General features: G+C 42.0%; 2 protein-coding genes across 12 annotated transcripts in view; one reads left to right on the forward strand and one right to left on the reverse strand.

Moving 5' to 3' along the window:
• LOC118078987 (NACHT, LRR and PYD domains-containing protein 1a allele 5-like) overlaps positions 1-3,629 on the forward strand; it is a 43,955-nt gene extending 40,326 nt beyond the window's left edge. For all 9 annotated transcript variants that reach the window (XM_088655459.1, XM_035102993.3, XM_088655455.1 and 6 more), the window contains one exon: positions 307-3,629. In XM_088655459.1, coding sequence (XP_088511585.1) covers positions 307-592 — 286 coding nt within the window. In that variant the 3' untranslated portion in view covers positions 593-3,629. The remainder of the gene's footprint in view (positions 1-306) is intronic.
• Positions 2,696-22,281, reverse strand: LOC118095532 (interferon-induced very large GTPase 1-like). Of its 3 annotated transcripts, none has more exons than XM_060281727.2 (8): positions 22,135-22,281; positions 20,037-20,356; positions 17,942-18,547; positions 17,105-17,249; positions 11,807-12,102; positions 10,651-10,722; positions 8,983-9,054; positions 2,696-8,199 (listed from the first exon to the last, which is right to left on the reverse strand). In XM_060281727.2, the coding sequence occupies exons 2-8, from the start codon at positions 20,335-20,337 to the stop codon at positions 3,479-3,481; spliced, it is 6,213 nt and encodes a 2,070-aa protein (XP_060137710.2). In that variant the 5' UTR covers positions 20,338-20,356; positions 22,135-22,281; the 3' UTR covers positions 2,696-3,478. The 3 variants fall into 3 exon arrangements, with proteins under 3 accessions (XP_060137710.2, XP_060137709.2, XP_088511550.1); XM_060281726.2 differs by having other exon boundaries at positions 20,037-20,467; positions 22,135-22,226; XM_088655424.1 differs by lacking the exons at positions 17,942-18,547; positions 20,037-20,356 and having other exon boundaries at positions 22,135-22,195.
• Between the last annotated feature and the right edge of the window lie 281 nt (positions 22,282-22,562).

Raw genomic sequence — 22,562 nt, forward strand, 5'->3', positions numbered from 1 at the left:
CAGCATCCAGTAAGATATAACAGAACCCAGAGAAACATCTGACATTAAACACCAGACACTTCCTACTGCCTAATTCTGCTCCTCGGCTCTCCCATTGCTAGAATGGTCAGGCAGCAGTATAATGTGGAAATACAGTCCTTCTTTATCCCGTTTTGGCTCCATGTAGCAGCCAACCTCCCCTCAGTGTCATTCCTAGTTATGGAAGTTGGCAGCATCTTCCAATGAGCTGCCTCATTCCCAGGTCCATTTGCTGAGCTTCTCTTGTTTTGTGCCTGCTTTTCTCTGCTGCTGGGGGTGACATTGCAGAGCAACGGAGAAGACCATCGCAGACTGCCTGATGTCCACGCTGGAGAACCTGGAGGAGGACGAACTCAAGAGATTCAAGCTCAAGCTCCACGAGTTCCCCCTCAGGGAGGGCTATGACAACATCCCCCTAGGGAAACTGGAGAAGGCAGATGTGGTGGATTTATGCCAGCGCCTTCTGAGTTCCTACATGGAAGATTATGCTGTGCAGGTGACGGCCAAGGTCCTCAGAGCCATCAACTGCAGGAATGAGGCACAGAAGCTCCTTGCCCTCACTGGGAAGGAGTAAGGAAAAAGGAATGCCGTCTCGTGGAACTCAACATGAGTTAAGGGAAAAGGAAGGAGGATAGCTTTACACCAGGGGTAGCCAATCTGACACCCTTCAGCTGTTCGTTTATTTCACTTAATAATAATAAAAATTCATATGCAGTGGTACCTCGGAAGTCCATTTGACTTCCAAAATGTTTGGAAACCAAGGCACGGCTTCCTGCAGCCAATCGGCAGCCATGGAAGCTGCGTCGGACATTTGGGTTCCAAAGAACGTTTGCAAACTGGAACACTCACTTCCGTGTTTGCAGCATTTGGGAGCCAAAATGTTCGACTTGCAAGGCATTCGGGATCCAAGGTACGACTGTACTGCTTAGCTGTAAAAGCAATTTGCAGAATATAAGATAAATATTTTAAAAGTCAGAAGTTTAAAAAGCATGCTGAATCTTGTTCAGATTATATATCTGAACAATTATGTATCTGCCTTTGCAAAGCACAGGAAATATAGGTTGCTAGACCTTTTAAGTATCCCAGTATTAAGCATTGACAATGTGCTCTCCCGTCTCTACCCCTCTCACAATGAATTAGATCACATGTTGAGTAAGTTTTAAAAGGTTTACTACTTCCATAATATGAGGTCTCAGTCATAGATCTGAGTGTCACAGCAAAAGCAATGCAGGTAGACAAATTTATTGAGTACAAAATTACGAAGTCAGGTCCAAAATGGAGTCTGGGTTCAGGGAGGCGCTCAGACACTTGTTCTCTGATCTATGTTCCACAAAGGAGAGAGAAAGAGAGGAACAGGAAGAAAGTTTTACTTCCTCTCAGGAGGAGAGGGGGAGTGACCTCACAGAGTCTTCCCAAGCAATTAAGAAACTCTGTGAGGTTTAACCCCTTCATTCACTAACTAGCAATTCTTGCAGTTAAAATGATGGGGCGCAAAATATTCCACAACGCCTCCATCATTGTCCTTGCAGCCGGAAACCCTTTCTATACCAACACCTCTAGATACAAATATTGTGCGTTTTTTGGGGGTGGGGTTCAGTCTGTATGATGCCTTAGTCCTGTGTAATTCCTGGGGTCCTGGATTCAGCAAGGATTAAATTGTAATGGAGGATTTGATTCCATTGCTGAACTAGTCAGGCACGTTTCTTTGTGATAGAACTGGGCATAGTCCCCACCTAAGGATCATCATCCTTAGTATAACAGAAGAAGTGATGATGCTCTCTGGGCAAATGGACAAGCCTTTCTCTTTCCTCATGTGGCTGGTACTTAAAAGGACAATAGCTAGTGCAGGAATATTTGATGGCAGAGAGTGAGAACTATGCTTGATTTCTGTTTGAAATCGAAGGCTGTGACTATGGGAGAAGCAGGACCTTTTGGGGTGTTAATGCTATGAGCCCCTCCCTCGTAGGCTCAGGTTGTACATACTTGTAAATAAAGCATCTGCCATAAGGACACTAGAGTCTCTGCTGTCCCTCCTTGCCAGGAAGCTGGACCCAGGGTAAGTGCCTGGAATCTTGTACACCTCAAAGATTGGGGTGGCATGCAACAACATTTTCGATGACGCCACACATACAGATAGTCATATTATCCAATATCTACCTCCCATCTAGTTGCTTACTGGAGCAAGACAGTTTGAGCTTATTACACCGATCCTGGTCTGACCGCACTGGCTAACAATTAGTTTCTGGGCCCAATTTAAAGTGCTGATTTTGACCTATAAAGCCTTAACCAGGGGTCAGCAAACTTTTTCAGCAGTTGGCTGGTCCACTATCCCTCAGATCTTGTGAGTGGCTGGACTATATTTTGGGGGGGGGGGGGAATGAACAAATTCCTATGCCTCACAAATAACCCAGAGATACATTTTAAATAAAAGCACACATTCCAATCATGTAAAAACATGCCGATTCCTGGACTTAGAAGTGAAGATAAATGTCCTTAACTGGGAGACTTGGAAGGAACCATGGAAGGTTCTGAGTGATGCATCAGTAGATCAACCAACCTAAATCTCTCCACACCACCCAACCAATCAAGGCACTCTGAAAATGACTTTTGTGTCTCTGTGAAAACAGTCTGTTCTTCCAGAGAGAAGTCAAAGACTAATGGATTTTTTAAAGTGGTAGAACTTTTAAAAATATATGTTTATTAATATTGTTTTCATTGCAAGGCAGTGCATTACAAAATATATTGCATTCCTGTAGATAATTACCTTCAGACATTCATTTTACTATCATTTTTATAAATGTCATTGCAAAACGGAAGTGAAAATCAGCATTGGTAGACTCTTACCATTCCTAAAGGCTAAAGCTTACTAAATAAATTCTACTTGACAAAAATTTTCTTCCAAACATGAGAGTAGATAGGGAATTGCAATTATCATGATAACTGAATAATAAACAGGAAGGGAAGCATGGTTATCATCTGAAGAACCCCCACTATGAGCAAACCTGAGTTGGGGGTGAGGTGCATTGCTGCCATCACCTGGTGAATTTCAAATTCCAAGTTAGAAGCAGTATTTTAATACAATGGAGGGGAAGAGGAAAGATTGCTGCTCAAGGTAAATAATATGCTCCGGATTAAGGGCACCGGGAAAGAGAAGACAACGAGATGGGGATAAATGTGCACCTGAACAGGGAAGATGAACACAGTGATACAGGTAGACAGACTAGCTGAAAACATTCCACCATATGTGGCACAAAACTTAAGGCATGGTGAAATAAATGGAAATCCAGCCAGGGACTTAGGAATGCAGAACCCTATTTGCCCTATATATCAGTGTTATCTGAAAATTAAGGATCCTTCAAACTTTCAAGGGGCCTTTTCTGCATTATGAAGACTTGCAAAATTTGTGGAATGCTTTCATGGGAAGAAGATCCATGTTTCTCTTCTGCCAAGATAAGAATGCTTACTTCATATTATAAATGTCCTTTAAGGCCTTCAGTGCTTGTTCTTCAGTAATGTTTTTCCAGTCCGCTGGCAGATCAGCTGGTTTAGCATCATATACTCTGGCAAAATCATGGTTGTATTTGTTCAAAATAAACTTCCAGTAATCTGAAGCATTGATACTGGGATCTGGTTGGATGCACCAGTCTGGATAATATGCACGATAATCTTTGTATGGGTAGAATTCCCCATTTGTGTCCTGATTTCTGAACTGAGTGTTTGATGCCACAGCAGTGGAACAGATATCATAAACCAGCTTTTCGGACACTATTTCTCTGTACTTTCCCAGTCCTTTAGGCCGATGGACAGTTGCAAAATGCTCTTGATGAGCACTCCCTCCAGCTTCACAGGGGACTTTGCAGAAAGGACACTGCTTCCCACAGCCAAACACCCGCTTGAAGATCTCATCCTGGGGGCTCACAGGCAATTTGGAAAGTTTAGACTGGATATCCAGGATATCATATTCAGATATTATTTGCTGTTGCAAATCGGCAAGGAAGCTTTCAACACAAGCAGAAAACTGTGCAGGATCAGTTGCATTCTTAAACTGTACCCCTAACAGACTGTCCTTAGAAATGACCAACTCCTTCTGCATTTCTCTGCAAAAACTGTCCAAAAATTCTGAGACCGTCTCAATATCTTGATGCTTTAATTTTTCCAGTGTTTCTATAATTTTCTTTACTATCGCAGAGAGAATCTCTTTCTCCAGTTTCTTCAGACACTCATTCTCTGCATAGTAATCCAAAATTTGTTCCTGGATCCAGTTTTTGACAAACATTTCATAAGCCCCAATGTATTTTACATAACCGTCAACATTACCCTCTTCCAACAGCTCCTTCAGGACAGTAAACTGGAAGAAGCTCCGACTGGCATACCCAATGGACTGTGCACTGTTGAGAATATCATCTACTATTTCTATCCCAAGTCTTTTGTTGATATAACTCACAAGGGCAGGATGGAGACACTGGTCACAGAAATCCTTGGCTCTGATTTGCTGGGCATCTTTTTCCAGATAAAGATCTCTGAAAATTGAGAAATAATGAGGCTTCAGTTTCTCTAAGCGTATATAGGGATCATTTTCCTTAATAAACTCTTCATGCATCTTCTGAAATTCATGAGCTGCTTCCCCCAAAATGTGAAGCTTTAGGTCCACTTCGAAGCATGTTGTTGTATGAAGTTTCTGAGCATCAGGCTGTTGAAGCGTTTCATTGATAATCTGTAAAAGTTCACCACAATATGTATCATCATAGTCTCCTTTGGAATCAACCTTTTTATAAATGTATGAACTGCATTTAACCATCAAGGAGTGGGCAAATTCGTCTATCTCATGCAAACGCTCCTTTTTAGCAAACAAGTGTTTGAAACGGTACCACAATGTAGAATCCAAATATTCAGATTTCATTTGAAAAGCATACATTCTGTAGCTTAACAAAGATTTTGCTCTCTGTACTTTTACATTGACTGAACTTCCTCGATGTGACAATTCCCTTCTCAAATGCAAGTCAATCTCTTCATCTATTTGTCGTTTCTCTAAGGGAACAGGTGATATTTCTGACAAAGTTTCCATCCACATTCTTTCAAACTCTTTTTCCAGTTCTTGATCTTCAAACCTATCTTCATTTTCCCGGCATTTTTTAAGTAGCAAATCAACCTTTCCTTCAATTACTTTCAAGAATTCAGTTTCTAGAGAGTGAATCTTGTGCAGCCCCTTTTTAATGCGAACGGCTTCCTGACATTTGTTGTAAGAATAACTTTCAAGTTCTTGCTTGAGGCTGTGAGCACTACGGACAAAATCTTCTCTGTACCTTTCTACCAAATGCAGATTTGCTGCTCTGCTTTCAAAGTATTGCTTCAAATTCTCTAGAATCTGTCGTTCTCCAGCCAACAGCTTCTGATGAAGCTCATTTTGAAAACTGCGTATATCAAATTCATCGGGAGAAACATTCTGTATTGACGTTTCCTGTTCAGATACCCAGAGGTGCATCTCTCTGCGAAAATGCCAGTCCCATTCAGAATATTTCATGGAGAGCTGGTTATAAGCTTCTGCTATGAGGCTGTTTCGGAAGCTGAAGATAAAGTTCTCGTGTTTCACAGCATTCCAGAGACTTTTCACCCATTCAATAAAATGAGGGATGTCCTTGGGAGATATTTTACATGAGCGGTTCTTTATGAATTCAAATATGTACTTCTTTAATTCAAGGACTTTTTCACTGTATCCCATGTTAACTGGGGCCATGGGTGGGACTCCATGCCAAAGACCTGGGATGTACCAATTGTGCATTTCAGGGTCATAGTCCATGATGTCTGAAAACTTGATATCCCCATTCAGTTTTTCCATTTTTGCTGCAGCCTGGGTCATTTCATTCAGCTGTTCCAAAAGGTGCTTCCTGTCCCTCATGTTTTGGTCATGTGCAGAAACATCACTGACGTTCTGATGAACAAACTGGCAGTTGGGTTTCTGCCCAATCCTCTCCATCCTTAGGAAGGCATGGGTCACAATTTGCAGGATGTCCTTCATTTCGGTGGCATTCTCCATGGCCATGTTGACAATGGTGATGTCGCTCAGCCCAATCACTAGAGTGGCTAACTCGTTGTCATGCTGATAGCTGTCTTCCAGTTTGGCCAGTTCAGGGGCTTTCAAGCCCTCTGTGTCTATCACCAGGATGAAGTCACAGCCAAGATCCTGAGCCAAATTCTCTCTGACGTTAAGAAGCGTCATGAAGGCACCTCGTGTGCACCGCCCACTGCTGACAGCAAACTGCAGGCCAAACATGGTGTTCAGAAGAGTGGATTTGCCAGTGCTCTGCACCCCCAGAACGGTTATCACCATCATCTTGGATTTCCCCTTTAGTTTGATATTGAGTTTATTCAGAACATCTGTTATCCACTGCAAGGGGATGTTGGATGCATCACCATCAATTAGCTCTAGGGGAAACCCTTCCAGCAGTAGTTCAGCTGCAATGCTTGGGAAATGGGCAAACTGCCTTTTGTTTTTAGCTATTTTGCCCTCTTTAACCATGGAGCATTCTGCCTCATAGAACTGCCCCAGCTCACGCATGAAATGCTCAACTCCCAAGGAAGAGGACGATATCAACTGGTCTACCTCTGCAATCTTCCGCCCATCATCTCCCAACTTCTTGCATTTCTCTTTATAGTCAGCACGTAACTTGGAAAGATTTCCCCTAGCAATATGGTCCAGGTTGAACTTCATCCATTTCAAGAAGTAATGCCTCTCTTCATCCTTCAAATGTTTTATGCCCTTGATGAAATTAATCAAACCAATGGTGAGATCACATTTACTCTGCTGCTTACGCAGTTCCAACAATCTGCCTCTCAATTCTGATCTGTATTTTTCCGAAGGCATGTCCCCTTGTCTTTCCATTCTGCATAGTTCTTTCTCCACTTTGGCCAGATTTTTCCAGAGATCACCTTGGAGTATCAGTGTTTCTTTCTTGTAAACTGCTACATCTTTTATCTCTCCTGAAATTTCTGTGGCACATCTGAGGGCATCCTGACATTCTTTGTGGTCTTCATCCACCTGGATTGTAAGTTCATGGGCGGTTGTACACATCTTATCAACACTTACACACTTAGGATTTGAGGCTATTATTTTTCCAACTGCAGCTCGAAGGTGTTCTACAAATACTGCTTTATTTGTTGTGGCAGTCTTTACCAATATATGTGAATTGTCAAGTTTAATCACTGGTGCCAGTTTATTTAAGAACTCCAAAGTACATTCAGATATTCTACTGCGACCTTCCAAGATAAAGTAGAACTGAGTTGACAAGTCCTTGAGTGACGACAAGAGAGTATATTCTCTCTCGCCAATACATTCAGCAAATATGAAGACAGCTGAGGAGACCTGTGTTAAAAAGCTGAACTGCACCCAGTGAGACTCAACATCTCCACGGAGATTTGCAACAGCAACTGGCTCTGGGAAAAGATCTGTGTTCGTCCGTCCTCCTGGGAAATACCAGGCAATCTCTACAAGCCCATTAGCAATTTCCCGAGGGACGTTCCCATTTTCCATATCTCGGTGTAGAAAGAAATCATTATGCTGCTGGGAAGGGCTGAGGAACTCGTTGAGGATTTTGGACTTGGATAGGTTACAGTTCCCCATCCGTACAAAAGAAACAGTCGGCATGGATGTCAGTACCAGGCTCTCCTCCCTGAAGCCTCTGCTTTCAGCCAAGGAATGGGGCCTCCATTTTTTCACAATGTCCCTCATGGCCCAGAGCATCAGGGTGCACTTGGAGGTCTTGAGGGGAGGCAGAATCAAAGGCAGGGCAAACTGGCACATGGACATTTTGAGAAGGATCTCCTGTTGGAGGAAACTGTCAGAACAAAGCAGAACAGCACAAAGGACATCAAGGGGGTTCATGGAATCTTTCTCATCTCTTTTGGTATCAAAGAAGATTCTCTCATCAACCCTTTTTTCCTTCTCCTTTAACGGCATTCCTTTATCGTCCAGTGTTTCATGTTGAAGGCTTGTGCTCCTGGCCGTCACATTCAAAGCCAAGACCTTCTTCAGAAAATGCCAAGGCAAGTCTCCCAATGTACACGGGCTGCAGTCTTTTAGATTTCCGGAACTGATTTCCAGAATTTCTTTCAGGGCAAGTTTCTTGCTTGAATACTTCCGAAACCTCAACTTAGCGATAATGTTCTTAAGCGCTTTTCTTCCTTCTACAGAATCATTAGAAAATAAGTATTATTCTTTTTGCACCCATGTGTCTCCAAGATTACTATTTCAGTGCCAAATTTTCTAACGTTGTGTTTAAGAATACAATTGTATGACTCTCTGTTTTTTAAACAAAAGATCAATGCAACTGCAAGTGATGTGTGTAATGTCACATGGACTTTGGCTCTTAGCCTCTGCATCTTTTTCTTCCCTACTGCATTTGCCCATACCCTGGTACATTTCTCTTTTGCATTCAAGGGATTGCTACAGTATTTACACTGCATGTATTTATTAAGAAAAAGGCAGCTGCTACTAGGGCAGTGGCAGAAACTGTAAGAAGTCAGCTTTTGCAGCTTTTGCCGCTACAGCACATACGCTGCCTAAGGCAGCACCCGCCGGTGGGCTGGCCCAGAGAGAAGAAAACACATGGGAATGATCATATTCCTGACATGGTAAATAAACCATTTTAAACAATAAAGCTAGTCATCTGATAATGAAACTGAGTTTACCCTAACACAGAAATTTTCATTCAAGAATAAGGGCAACATGCAGCCATAGCTGCATTAACCAAGTGGCAGGATTTCCAGATTCTGCAACCAGAAAAATGAAATTCTGCAATCATCATAAAATGGGTAACCTAGATTAATATGTTTTTCTGAACAAATGAAAGAAAACTAAAGGCAACGAACTGCAAACACCCGATATAACTGGGGAATGCCTGGATAAGATGCTACCCACCCTGCACTGTTGGAGGGTACAAAATCAAGGTGCAAAAGACATAGAATTACCTTTGCTAGGATGTTTCTGTTTTTGCTCTGCTTCTGACTCAAGCTCTTCTTCTTTCTCTTGTCCTGCAGGGACTGGAAACACATACCAACCTTTAACCATGTAATGTTAAACCATAGTTTACTGTTTGGGCATATTGTTCCTCCCTTTTCCTTTTTCCTCCTCCCAGTGCCCACCGCAGAAACAAATTAAGAGTCTGGCTTGCTACAGCATGCAAATTCTAAAAGAACTATGGTTTAATGTTGTATGAAAACACAGTCAAAGGTCATGTTCATGTCACATGGAAACCATAGTTAAAATAAATTATGGCTTATTGTGAACCTGCTGAAATCATGGGTGCTTTGTGTGGGATGTTACCTCACAAAAGCAGTCAAGTACAACATTTTCTGTTTGCCCAGAGTAGACACACTGGGGAATGTTGCTCCAGCACTTCCTGTCACACCTGGTCTGGAGCATCCTCCCCTTGTGTGTGACCAGGTAGATGGGTGTGACCCTGGGAGACCCCATAAAAGGGCTGGTCACGTAGCAGTCTTTCCTTTTTCTCTCTTGATGCTCTTTTGCTGTGCGCTGGCTCTCAGTCAGCAGCACATGGGCTCATCCCTCACAAGAGGATGAACCCCACTTTCCTCTGTTACTGTAACTACAAGCTAAAGCCTGCCTTCTGGATCACACTGTGGACTGAATGTGAGTAAGCCTTATCATTACTTTTAAAGAAGACTGTTGTGTCATTGCTATTTTTAAGAGGGAACAAAAGGGGATTTACCAGGAGCAAATCCAATCTGGACAAGCCAGGCTGGATTGCTTAACTCAAGTGCTTCTCACGAATCCAATCAACTAGCTCACTGCTGTGTACATGGGAATGTGTTCTGCTACAAGCTCACTAGTTTGTATATATATCCTCTCATCCTGTCCTCAACATCCCCACACTTTGCTTCCCCCACTCCTGCTGGGGAACAAACCATGGCCTGGCTTGTCACGTCATCCAAACAGGCTCATGGTTTGTTCCTCTCCAAACAAACCGTAAGCAGAAGCCAAGGCTTGTTTTTGGCTTATCACGAATGGTTGGGTCTGAAGAGAAAGTTTGGGTTCAGGCAACAAGGCAAGCTGGACCACAGCTTGTTTTCCAGCAGTGTGGAAACAGCAGGAGCAGAGGAGGAGCTATTTCAGCACAGCTTAACAGCAGAGCAGATGCCTAAACAGAGATGAACAGTGAGGACGTACCCATTTTTTTGGCATGTTATCATCTTTCTTCCCCCAATCCTCAGTCTGGTTGGGAAAGGAGATTTGAAAGTTACACCCACACCATACATTTAAAGCCTAACTATACTGCTTTAGCAGTCATAGCTCCCCCCAGAGAACCCTGGGATTTGTAGGTTACCCACTCACAGAGTTACAACTCCCATCACCCTTAATAAACTACAATTCCCAGAATACTTTGGAGGGAGCCATATGCTTTAAATGTATGGTCAGGAGACTATTATCCAAACTTCATCAGACGTAGGATGAATCTTTCTCCCTTCAGCAGAGCCCAGGCTGCCCCATCCTTCCTGGCTTGCTTATGGCAAAGCAGGAAAGGAGAATTAGACCAGGGAGTCAGCAGGACCTATTTTGAAGAAACCAGTAACAACCAAATGCTTTCCCCACCCCACCCCGATCACGAAAAGAGATACCTTTGGGGACTGCTTCTTCTGTCTCTCCCAATACTCTTGGGCTTTCAGTCTTCTCCTCTGGAGGCAAACGCTCTAGGGAGAAAAATACAAGCTGCATTAGTTCCCTTCCAACTGCACAGTTCTACGATTCCTGATCCAAAAAGCCATGTTAACAAAAATTCTAAAGCAAACCACAACAATCCACTTGCTAGTATGTCATTAACTGGGAATGTGGGCGTAGGACTAAAATGGCCTTCTGAATGCCAAAAGCTCTCTGTGCAACAATGAGACCTGATAACGTAAAACACAGAGTCCAAGTCTCCTCTTACCATCTCTTTTAAAGAATACACTAACCCCTCCTGTTTCCTAACTCCCCTGCTGGAGCTGGGATGGTGAGAAAGTCCCCCCCCCCAAAAAATAATAATAATAATTCATCTGCCTTTGGGACATGTAGTTAAAACAAAAATGTAAAATGAAGACATTACTGATTACTAATATCCATGGGATTCCACTTGCTGAATGATCTTTCTTGTCTAATAGCAAGCTCAACTAGTGAATGCAAAGGCTAGGTAGCCCAAACAGGGTTACAAGAGAGAGAAATTATTCTGCCTGGGGAGAAACAAAACGGTTTTTTTAAGAACTAAAGGGGTAACCCTGCCCCAAAACAAAACACAGACCAATGAGCACTGAGTATACAGAACATAACAGTTAAGCTGAGCAAATACTTTGTGCTTTGTTCACTGAACCACTGAAGAATTGTGAAAAGGAATTACTTAAAAGGTGTTGCTCTACCATCTCATAGATCATATTTGGGAAAACACACAGCACAGCATCTCTCTTCCCTGAGGATCTCAGCAAGGGCTTACGAAGTGGGGGACGGAGCGCCCCGAGTTCCACTCGGGGTGTGTGTGTGACAAGATGGCCCCTGCCTCCCCCCAGCTGTAGAGTGGCCGAGGGTGCATGCAGTCAGCTGCCTCTCGCACAGCGACCGTACAGGCTGCCGTGCGTACACACTCCATAGGGATGCCACACATGCGCAGTCCGTACGGACATCACGAGTTTGTCACTGGGCGGTTCGCCCCGCCCCTCGGCGTCCCGCCCCGGGTGCTGGAGAGGGTTCCTCTGCCACTGGATCTCAGAAAAGGAAACTGATGAAAAATACTTTGTTCAAACTCACCATGTACTGAATTTTGCAGGACCTGATTTGAACCTGGACGTGCAATTTCTAAACATTCCAGGAACTTGCCACAGGCTATTTCTCCCATTTTCTGTATCATTATCAGCAGTTTCCGAATTTTCTTATTGGAATCCTCCTCAGATTTGTCTAAGGCCTCATATTCTTCCTCCGTGATAACTGACTTGGAAAATAACTCATCTAGAACAAGTTCTAGGTCCTTCTGGAGGATTTCAATTAATTGTTTTCTCGCCTTGCTGATTATCTCATCACCAGAGACCATCACGGAATCCATTGATCTGTGGTAGAATAAATGTGTTTTATTGATTAATGGAAAAAGGGAAACAAACATTAGCAGGGCCGGCTCTAAGACAAGGCTGGGTGGCACAGGGCGCCAGGGCGCCACCGTGTGGCTGCGCTGTGCGGCAGCCGTGCTACGCCCGCCAGACAGCTGCGGCAAGAAACAGGGTGGGGGGCGCTGGAGCGATCTTCGCACCACGGCGCCCGGGCGCCCAACATGCTCAAGACGGCCCTGAACATTAGAACTAGTAAGGAACTCTTTTCACTCATGCATGCTGATCAACGAACAATCCAATGCTCGCCATGTCTGCACAGAATTAAATCTTATTGCCTTCAATGGCTCTTCCTCACAGGCAAGTGGGGCAGGGAAGACGGCAGCCTGATCTGGCAAACTGGTCTGCCTAGCTGCTAGTGAATCTGTGCTTATGGTTAGAAATGACATTCTCATTATGGGTATCTACTACATACTAAACCATCTAATTCATTTTTAGGTTAATTATGTTCTTAAGAATGTTTGGTTGGGTACTGACTATCGCTCATGGAAGGGGGAGCAGGAAGAAACCTAAACACGTACAAGAGAGTTCCCAAAAAATAGACCAGAGGCAATTGTACCTCATCCAGCAGAGCTTTACTGCTACTGAAGGCAAATGAGCATAATGGTCACAAATCCAATACATTCAGGATTGGTACAGTCCATAAAAATCCAGTTGCAGCTGTGATGAAAAAGTTGGGTTTTGCTAGACAAGATGAATCAATAAATGTTTCTTTTCTTTTCTTTCTTTCTCTGCCAGCAAATGGTTAATGAACGGCAGGCTCTCATTGGCCATGGATCCAAGAGAGGGAGTTTAAAATTTTGATTTGAGGATTTGATGAGAGGGGTTAGGAGTTAAGGGAGTAAGAGGGTTGGAATTGAGGGAGACAGGTTAGGAGACAGGTTGAGGTATAAAGAGTGAACAGCTAATTCTCCCCTGGCCTCCTCACTGGCCCAAATAGGACTAATTTAGCCAGCTACCCCTGGTGACCATCTAATGTTTATTGGATGGATTTTCCCCCAAATTGATTTTTGAACTTTGAATTTATCGTTATTCATGCTTTTATACTGTATTTTATTCTGTTTTTATTGTATCACAATTAAGTGTTTAAAATTTGTTGTTAGCTGCCCTGAGCCTGGTTTTCTGAACCGGGAAGGGTGGGGTATAAATAAAAAATTATTATTTGTTATTATTTTTTAAAAAATGTTTTTTTATTTATTTCAGTCTTTAAAAACCATACAAGTAAGAAATAGATATTCATTTTGCAAAAAAAAACATTTTGTTATTATATACAAAAATTGTTCATTCAAAGAAAAAAAGTATAAAAAGAAAAAGAAAATGACGAAGAAAAAAGAAAAAAAGAAAAGAAAAAGATCTTCCAATCATATCCTTTGTAATTTATATATATCTGTCTTATTTCCCACACAAATTATACACACACACACACACACACACACACACACACACACACACACACATTCTCTTCCTTTAAGTTTCAGCATGGTTCAATTCTAGTGTACCTTCAGGATTTGTTTACTTTATTCATCGTTATATAATCATCAAAGATCCTCCACTCCTTTTTTATTTTTTGTTTTGTTTGCCCTCTGATTTTTCCAGTAACTTTTGCTAGCTGTGAATATTCCTTCATTAAAATTTGCCAATCTGTTATATTTGGTGTGCTCTTGTTTTTCCAAAATTATTATCTATTATTAAGAGGAGAAGGAGTTGGTTCTGGAAAATCAACTTCTACTCTGAGTGGATTGTGAAGGACAGAGTGTGGTGTCCTATAGGAGGAATGGGTACTGGGATTTTTACTGGGAGGTAGAGGTTGAGTCAGGAGAAGTAGGAGCTGGAAAGAAACAGCCTACTTGGGACTCAAATCTAGCCTGGAGGGGAGAAATTCCTCTTAGGAAAATAAGAAATTCCCAAACCCAATGAAGGGAGGGGGTGCGGAGAGCCCTTTGGTCTATGACTTACAGTACCTCAGGAGCAGGAGTGCTAAAGGGGGTGGATAACTGAAAGAAAGTATCACCGTATAAAGGAACCAAACCTGTAACGCAAAAGCAACTGAGGATGAATTAAAGTGAAATGACCCTGTATTCTTGAAGTAACCTAAATTTAATCCATTTGTGTTATATACTATCTTGCCTTAAATAAACCTTTTATTGTTTATTTAAAGAAAATCTGTCTGAGACTCCAACTTACTAGTTATCCCCTCCCAAAGGTCCCCCGCAGGATACTCTGGGCTTGAATTTTAAGAGGGAAGGAAGAAAAAACCTTCGGGTAAAGGGTTGTTCAGTGAGGTGGGGGCAATTCATCTGAGCGAGAGCGGGCCCAACAGCATGAGAGGAAAAAGAGATAGAAGAGTGAGAGCCAGCCTCCTCCAGGCCTTACTATTATAGTCAGCTCGACCTTGACAGAAACATAACAGAATGAGTTTAAACCAGCTGTACACAGCTTCCCAGCAGAAATAACCAAAACATCAGAAACCTTCCTGTTTCTCCCACATAGAAATAAACTTTCTAGAGCACTCCTGAACTAATCAGAATAGGAAAGATCTGGGTCCCGGGTTACCTCACTGCAGTGGGCAGCCATTTTCTCCCAACCTTAGCAGGAGTCAAAATGGTTTTTAACCCCCCACCCTCATCCCCAGTGAAAATAAAATTTTATTGTTTCTTTTGTTTCCTTTATTTATTTTATTTATGACTCTGACCCGTATGCCACACTGTCTCTTTTATTTATAAAAATATTTATATTAATCAGGCCTTTGGCTGATTAACAGTCTACAGACTTTTAAATGTCTGTGGGCAGGGGAATGTTATTGTTGGAAGTCACAGCAGTTTACAAAAATAAAAACAAAAACATAAATTAAACATTATTATAAATCAATATGAATATTTCATGTGGACATGCCATGGACCACCTAAATGAAGGTTGTGAACCAGTGCTGATCGATCCACTGAACCCCTAATATAGGAGAAATCCTAAGATCTCTGGTGCAAATCTAGTCATATATTGAGAATGTTTGCTGCCATGTACACAGCTACAGTTAACTTCATTAGGGGAAGAATGACTACCTGGGGTTAAAGATCCACTGAACTAGGAGGAACCCATCAGCCTAACCTACTTTACAGGGTTGTTGTGTGTGGAGACCCTTTAACCCAGGCCTAGAAATAAATTCAGACATGACTCATATTTTTGATTTGGCTTTTGGCCGAATTTAGGCCACAACTTTATTGATTACAAATCAAGTGAGTGGTTGCATAGGCTCTGGTTCGACTAGCTACCTAGGGTAGCACTGACTCAGGGTGCACCATGAATCAGGGGCCAGGTACACACCTGGGATGGGGTGCCTGACTGACGCTTGCCAGCCAGGCCCCAATTCCCCCACATGTGCCCAGAACACTGGAGCGGGCAACCCCGCTTGGGGGAATACCAACCATCGGTCCAATGGATTCCTTTTAAGAGGAATACCTGTAGATAGGGTGGTAAGGGATCATTCCACCCCTATCAGCATGAACCAGAGCCTATCCTTCAACCTTACAAGTTGTGACGATTTGCTATGCGGCAGGTGAAACCCAAGTGGCAACAGCCAATCAGCCAAGTGGGGAAAATTCCTGCCATGCCCCTGCAACAATGACGACACACGAAGGCACAGCAAGGTCAAGTGAAAGCCCTAAAACAGGGAGTGTTCTGATGCACTGTGCCGGAGAAGGAGGGTCTCTACGGCCATGTGCAGTGCTTAAATAGTGGTCCATCTGACTCTTTGATTGGCATGCCCTCAGCCCAATTGCACCCTGTCAGATGGACCACCAATAGGGTGTTGGGGCTGCTCCAATTGTCCCCGCCCCAACACCTAGACCTGCTTGCCGGGACCCGATTTTTGAGCCTAGCAACAACCCCCCCCCCCCCCGCGATCCTGAATTCACTTTGGAATAAGTTGCTTCCTTCTGTCTCCCTCCCCGATACATTAAGCAAGACATAAGACATTCTTTTCTTGGTTTTTGCTAGCCCCCTATTTTATCTGCACCTTCTAAACAAGTAAGAGAAGTTCAGTAAACACTCAGCCTCAAGGGGAAAAAAACAAGGGACTCTTGATTACTCTTGGGACCAATTTCAAAGTTGAACAGCTGTTCCCACACCAAGTCTCTGCTTAGTCACTTCCCCTTAACCAAGAGTCACCTTAAAAGGATCCTGAATCTTTTCAGACCAGAAAACGAATAGGCAGGATGGAGAGACAGGTGAAGTCATCCCCCCAATTGGGAGAGGATGCTGACGTACAGGTGACACACACAGCAGAGCCTCCAAAGAGGAAAGTTCAGGTACTCATATTTAGGAGTAAGAGATCTTTCAAGAGCAACACTGAAGGGATTGAATAATGCAGCCCTAGAGAACAGAATTCTAAAATAAAGTGCCAACTTTTTTATCAGCCCTGTTCCTACCCCTTTATTAGCAGACTAATTTGCAAAAAGAAAAAAAGCCAGCTTGCTCTCAATCCCAGAAAGGTTTGACAGTGCCTGTTTCTGCAGTTCAAGTGGATGTTTAATGCCCTTGTGATTATTGTTTTTTCTAATAAATTTACAACCTTAATGGAGACAGAACCAAAAAAAGAGGGCAATTAACAGCAGTTCTCTAGAGCAGTGGTCCTCAACCCCCGGGCCACGGACCGGGACCGGTCCGTGGATCAATTGGTACCGGGCCGCCCAAGAAACATTAAATACAATTAAATTAAAATTATTAAATCAAAACAATCTAAATAAAATATAAACAATCAACGTCCCCCCCTTAGCGGGCCGCGAAACAATCAACGTCCCCCCCCTCAGCGGGCCGCAGTAAAATGATCAAACGCTGACTGGTCCGTGGTGATAAAAAGGTTGGGGAGCACTGCTCTAGAGGACCTGTAAATCGCCCAATAGTGGTCTGCCTTTACAAATCAAAATCTTGATGATAATTTAAGTATAGACGTTACCCTTTGATGGTTCTTTCATTAGGAACATCCTCCTTCAGACTCCCTTTTGTCTTCCAGGAATGGGATTTCTTTTCAGCGGGGGTTAATTCAGGTGTAGCTTTCTTGAGCTGCATGCTGGCTGGATCCTCTGAGGTTTGGAAGAAGGCTGTGCCGAGAAATTAAGAAAGCACCAATAAACATCTTCAGTAACCCTGTTCAATTAGATCTCTGCATAAGATGAATGTGTAGAGGGAGTCAGGATCAGGCCCACGGACCCTGGCCCCAACCTTATATTCATGCACATAAAAGCTGTTAAGTGCCTAGATAACTAGAAAATGAGAATCAGCACTATGCATACATATTTTCTGTGTTTTTTGATGAACACACAGAAATCAGGGACTTCCCGGTCATCTGCACAAGGCTTATGAGCCAAAATACAGTTTATCTATACCTGAGTAATATAAAAGAAAAGAAAAGAAAACTCATACACCAGGTTTTCGCATCGAGCCAAGATTCTGAAGCCAGTAGACGTGCTGCAGATTAAACATCCATGTATATATAATTATTCTGCTTCTAAGAAGTATATATTTGGCTAAGAAGTATATATTTGTTACTCCCCAGATTTCTGTGCCCAAAACACCACTGTTGTACTAAAGTGGTTTACAGCAAGGAAACGGAAGCTGCACACAAAATATATGCTGCACTGGAGTCAGATTTAGATACCCAGTTGTTTTAAGTGACTTTCCTAAAAAATCACTTTTGCTATGGTAAGTCGTCAATTTATTACAACTGGGGCTTTGGCCTACTGAGCAACAACTTATCCCATCCAGAGTTCCCTTTATTGTTGATACAAACTACCTTTTGAGTTCTCAAATCTTTCCCTTCTTGTGGGAGACCCGCTCGTCCTTTTTTTCTTGGAGGAATCCAGTTTTTGGGCTCCCTCTTCTTCTCCCTTTGATGCAGAGATGGCAGGAATTTGCGCTCCACTTTCTATACCTTCAGATTTGCCACAGTTCCCATCGCTGGCTCCACTTCCTTTGCTAGAAGACGGAGGGGCACTTGGGCTCTCAGCCCCACTTCCTACCCGCGGAGATGCAGAGCTCTCTAGATCTTCATCTCTACCTCCATTCTCTGTGCACATGGCAGCATCACTGGGGTTCTCCGCTACATCCAGGGAATCTGGAGTCTTGACTTCTCTTTCTTTGTTGGAGAGCAGGAGACTGGCATCATCTGGGTCCTCAGTGCTGCTTGCACCCCCTGAAAGCATAATAGCATCATCTGGGCTCTGAGATCCACTTCCTGCCTCTGAGGATACAGGAGGCTCAACCTCTCCTACGCCCTCTCGGGACCGGGGAGCATCCTGGTTTCCAGATCTAGCCAGATCCATGCTCTTGGATCCACTTCTTTCCCCTGAAAATTCATCAGAGTCTGGGACATGAAGGTCATTCCTGAGATTCAAGTGATCTGAAAGCATCAGATGAAAAAACAAACAAATAACTAAACAAAAAGGTCAGATTTGGGGGGGGGCTCAAAACTTCATCATTACAAATTCAATTTCCTTCCTTTTACAAGTGGATAAAAATCAAGGATTTTTAAAAAATATTTTTTTAAAAAAATCAGATATTTTTATTTAAATTTGATTTTTAAAATAAAATGCTTTTGGAGGGAAAAAATTCTAGATAGTTTCCTATTTAAGTTGCATTATAGTCCAAAGGAAATAAGGAATTGTTTTTAAGTTTTTCATGTGTGCTAAAACTCAGTCGAAGAATTTTTTAAATCGTTTAACCACATCAGTTAACAAACATGGATACATATGCTATAATGTTATTGTTTTAGTTAAATAAATTGTTTAAATTGTTATTAAGGAAATGATTATTTTTCTCCTTCCAATAAAGTACAGCAAAGTTGTCCAAATTTGAAGAGTGAACTTATTAAACCTCAAAATAATTTTGTAATTATCTGTATTTCTAATAGTATAACCAAATCAGTAATTTTTGATATAACTGCAAAAACTCTGAAAATTTATTATTCCAAAAATGAAACCTTCATCTGGTTGTAAATAGTAAGGTTATACTAGCAAGAATGAGTCTTCTGTAAATAATAAAATATTTAAATCAAGTCTTACTGACTAGTGACTTAAATCGATTTGATTTAAATCAAATCCACCCTGTGTTGAAGCAAAATCAAAAGTATCTGAGAGGTCCTGGAGAACTATTAGGGTTGCCTTCCCTGCCAGGTCAGCTGGCAGAGAAACTCATTGCCATAACTCAGCTTGAAAACCAGGCCAAACCACACACAGTTATCCTAGCAACCTTCCAAATCCCAAATCTGTGTTCACACCTGGGGTGAGAGGAAGGACAGTTTTCTTGCATTGCCAAAGGCCCTCAATCACCCTGTATTGTTTCTTAATGGCCCTTGCCTGGCCAGGTCGTTTTGCATAAATTAGCGGAGGAATTCCTCTGCAACTTGTATTTCTCCCTTCACATCCCAAATAATCAAAATCCTACCATTTATTAATTTATAGGGTGTGGGGGAGGTCCCCCAAATTTATAATCATGATAAAGAAAGTTAAAAAGCAGTACAGTACTAACAGTCTTGGACCAAATTCAAGACGCAAGTAGAGTTGCCAGACTCAATAGAGGACAGGACTTCTGTGCCTTTAATTGCCCTGCTCTCTTTTGAGTCTGGAAACCTTAAAGAGAAACCAGCAGACCCCAGACCCATTGTTCAATTTCCAAGCAAAGGGTATGCTGGTTTCTCTTTAAGGTTTCCAGACTCAAAAGAGAGCAGGGCAATTAAAGGCACAGAAGTCCTGTCCTCTATTGAGTCTGGCAACCCTAGACACAAGAGAGGTCTTCAGGTCATAGAGCAAGAATTTGGTGCTGTTGCATGTGAGAATTTAACCCTTAGGAAAAACAGAAAGCACCTCCAGGTTTTAAAAAGTGTTACTCACCACCTCTTACATATTCAGAAATGGGCCGGAGCCTTGGGAAGGCGTGCCTCAGGTTTTCCAGGCAGTCCAAGAACAGTTCCTGCGTTGATTCTTTTTTCCCCAGCACTAACTCGATCAGGCATTCCACAAATGCTTGTGGATCCTTTATTTTACTCAGGGAGAAGAACTCCCCCTGTGTGAGAAGCAGGTGGGAATCTGCCACATCCAAGATCAGCTCAGAGTCGATTAGAATAAGATCTTCTGCTAATTTCCTTCTAGCCTTCCATATAATTTCAGATGGGTTTCTATTGGAAAATGCCATGGCTTCCAAACAGGTAGCCCTAAAAATGTTGAACTTAGAATGAACAAACACTGTCTTTGTATAAATAGCATTTCAAGAGGGCTCTCTAAGGATTTGGAGTAATTGATCCAGCAAATGTCCTACACCAAATCTGTAATTCAACAGAGACAGCGCCTATATGATATCACGACAGAATAATCTGGCCACAATTTTTGTTCATGGTATGATTATTTTCCACCTAGTCATTTTGATACTCTATTTGCAAAATTTAACAATTCTAAAATACAGACATGCTTTCACTTTTGCAAGACTGAATATGCTGCCTTCGGCTATACTAGAGGGTTAATTTCAAACAATTCCACTGGAGAAACGCTTATGTGCCTGTGGAGATGGCAGTATTGAGTCAGTGGCTCATGTGCTTCTGGCTTGCACTCTTTATAAAGATTTGAGGTGTTTATTACCCCTCTATTATTGTCCATGCTGGGCCACTCAACCATTGCTACTGTGTCCTTCTTGAGCAGATCAAGATGATCAGGTGACAGCGAAAACTGCAAGGTTTTTAGAAGGGGCAATTAGAATAAGATCTATTATTAGATTATTGATGTAAACCTCCAAAATGTATTTTCTGTAGTTACGTTTAAACCTCTATCTTCAGTACATTTTATTTCATTGCTATGGCTAGTGGCTGATGCAAATAAAGACTCTTCTTCTTCTGATCCAGCAAATGCTAATTGAACTATTTCCCTATCCTGAGCATTTATTTATTCAAGATGAGGCCTGCCACTAGCAGGATATAATAAATCTGACTGAATGAGCATTCACTTTCAATGGATTAAGTGGATATCCTCACAAATGAGTTGTTTGCCTGCCCTGTTGTTCCTGTCTAGCAGTATAGATTAGCTGCAAGAAAGGCTACAAATAGTGAGATTAGATTAAGATTACCACCTTCCTTTCTGGTGGGGGTTCTGTGTCTTTAGCAGCTAAGTGACAGGTAGAAATTCAGCAGGTTCTGCTCTTCCAGCACAGCACTGAGAAGCTGCATGTGTTGGTATCTGCCCGTTATGCAGTTTTTCAAGGCTTAGAGATTGTGTGCAAGCTTTTTTTTGGGGGGGGGGAGAATCTCCAATATTTAAAATATATTCAAAATAATATGCCAATCCTGAAATATTATAAATTATTTTAAAAACAATTCCAAATATAAAGCTTATCTGCAGCTTTAAGATTGCTTTTTAAAGGAGCAGAAAATCTCAAGTTTTCCACAAAAATGTTCAAAGTTCAAAGGAAGCCCAACTACAGTGCAAAAATGAATCCAGGGGGGGGTGACAATAAAAAGGTATTGACCATGTATATGTAGACATAATTGTTGTACAAAAACTTGGGAGCACCAGCACACAATGCTCTGATGAACATTAAATATTCGTGTTCTCAAGTTTGTTGTGCTAATTTAGGATTGCACTGATTTATGTTTGTTAAATTTACACCCTCTCCCTCCCTCCCTCCAAAATTTCGTTGATTTCCTTGCATCTCGAGGACCAAGGCTTCTTGTTTATCAGAGTATTTAATGCAACCGGTAACTTGTATTTTTGCAATTGCTAGTTGTTTTAGCTTTCGAATTGGCTATTATCTGAGAGCTGACTTTGTACCTCTGCATTATTAGCCGTGAAAGACTCCATTAGCTATTCTGCTTTCACACAAGCATACACAAAATCCACATATGTTTTTCTGTTTACTGCAAGCAGAGGTTAAGGAATAGGAACAGTCAGTAAAAATTATAGTTGACAACCTAAATCATCATCACAATTAAATGCATATACTTACGTGAGATGCAAAGCACAGAGCCTACATTCGTTCCCTGCGAGTTTAGTTTCTATGCTTTGTGCTTTCGCGTTTCCTGTAAAGTACCCCGACTCTAGAGAACAGAGGAAACGAAACTGAAGGTAGAAAAAGAAACACGTTTAACCCTTTCTATGACTGGATGGGCTGGGAGGAGTTGGGAGGAGATTGTGCTATTGCCTCTGACTGACTGCTTTGTTACATATTAGTTCATACCGCTGTTTATACACATTATATCCAATTGTTTTAAGTTGCTTTGAAACTTCATCTTCTTTAAGTTGCTATACTGTATCTTGTTTTATTTTCTATCTATAAATTCCACAATCTTTCATACCAGTGAACTTGTAGATCAATACTGTAAACTGAGTGATTTGTTTCAGTGACAAACCTTTTATGTGGTCTTACTGAAGAAA

Source organism: Zootoca vivipara, chromosome 12, assembly GCF_965207765.1.
Source record: "Zootoca vivipara chromosome 12, rZooViv2.hap1.1, whole genome shotgun sequence".
Taxonomy (NCBI): domain Eukaryota; kingdom Metazoa; phylum Chordata; class Lepidosauria; order Squamata; family Lacertidae; genus Zootoca; species Zootoca vivipara.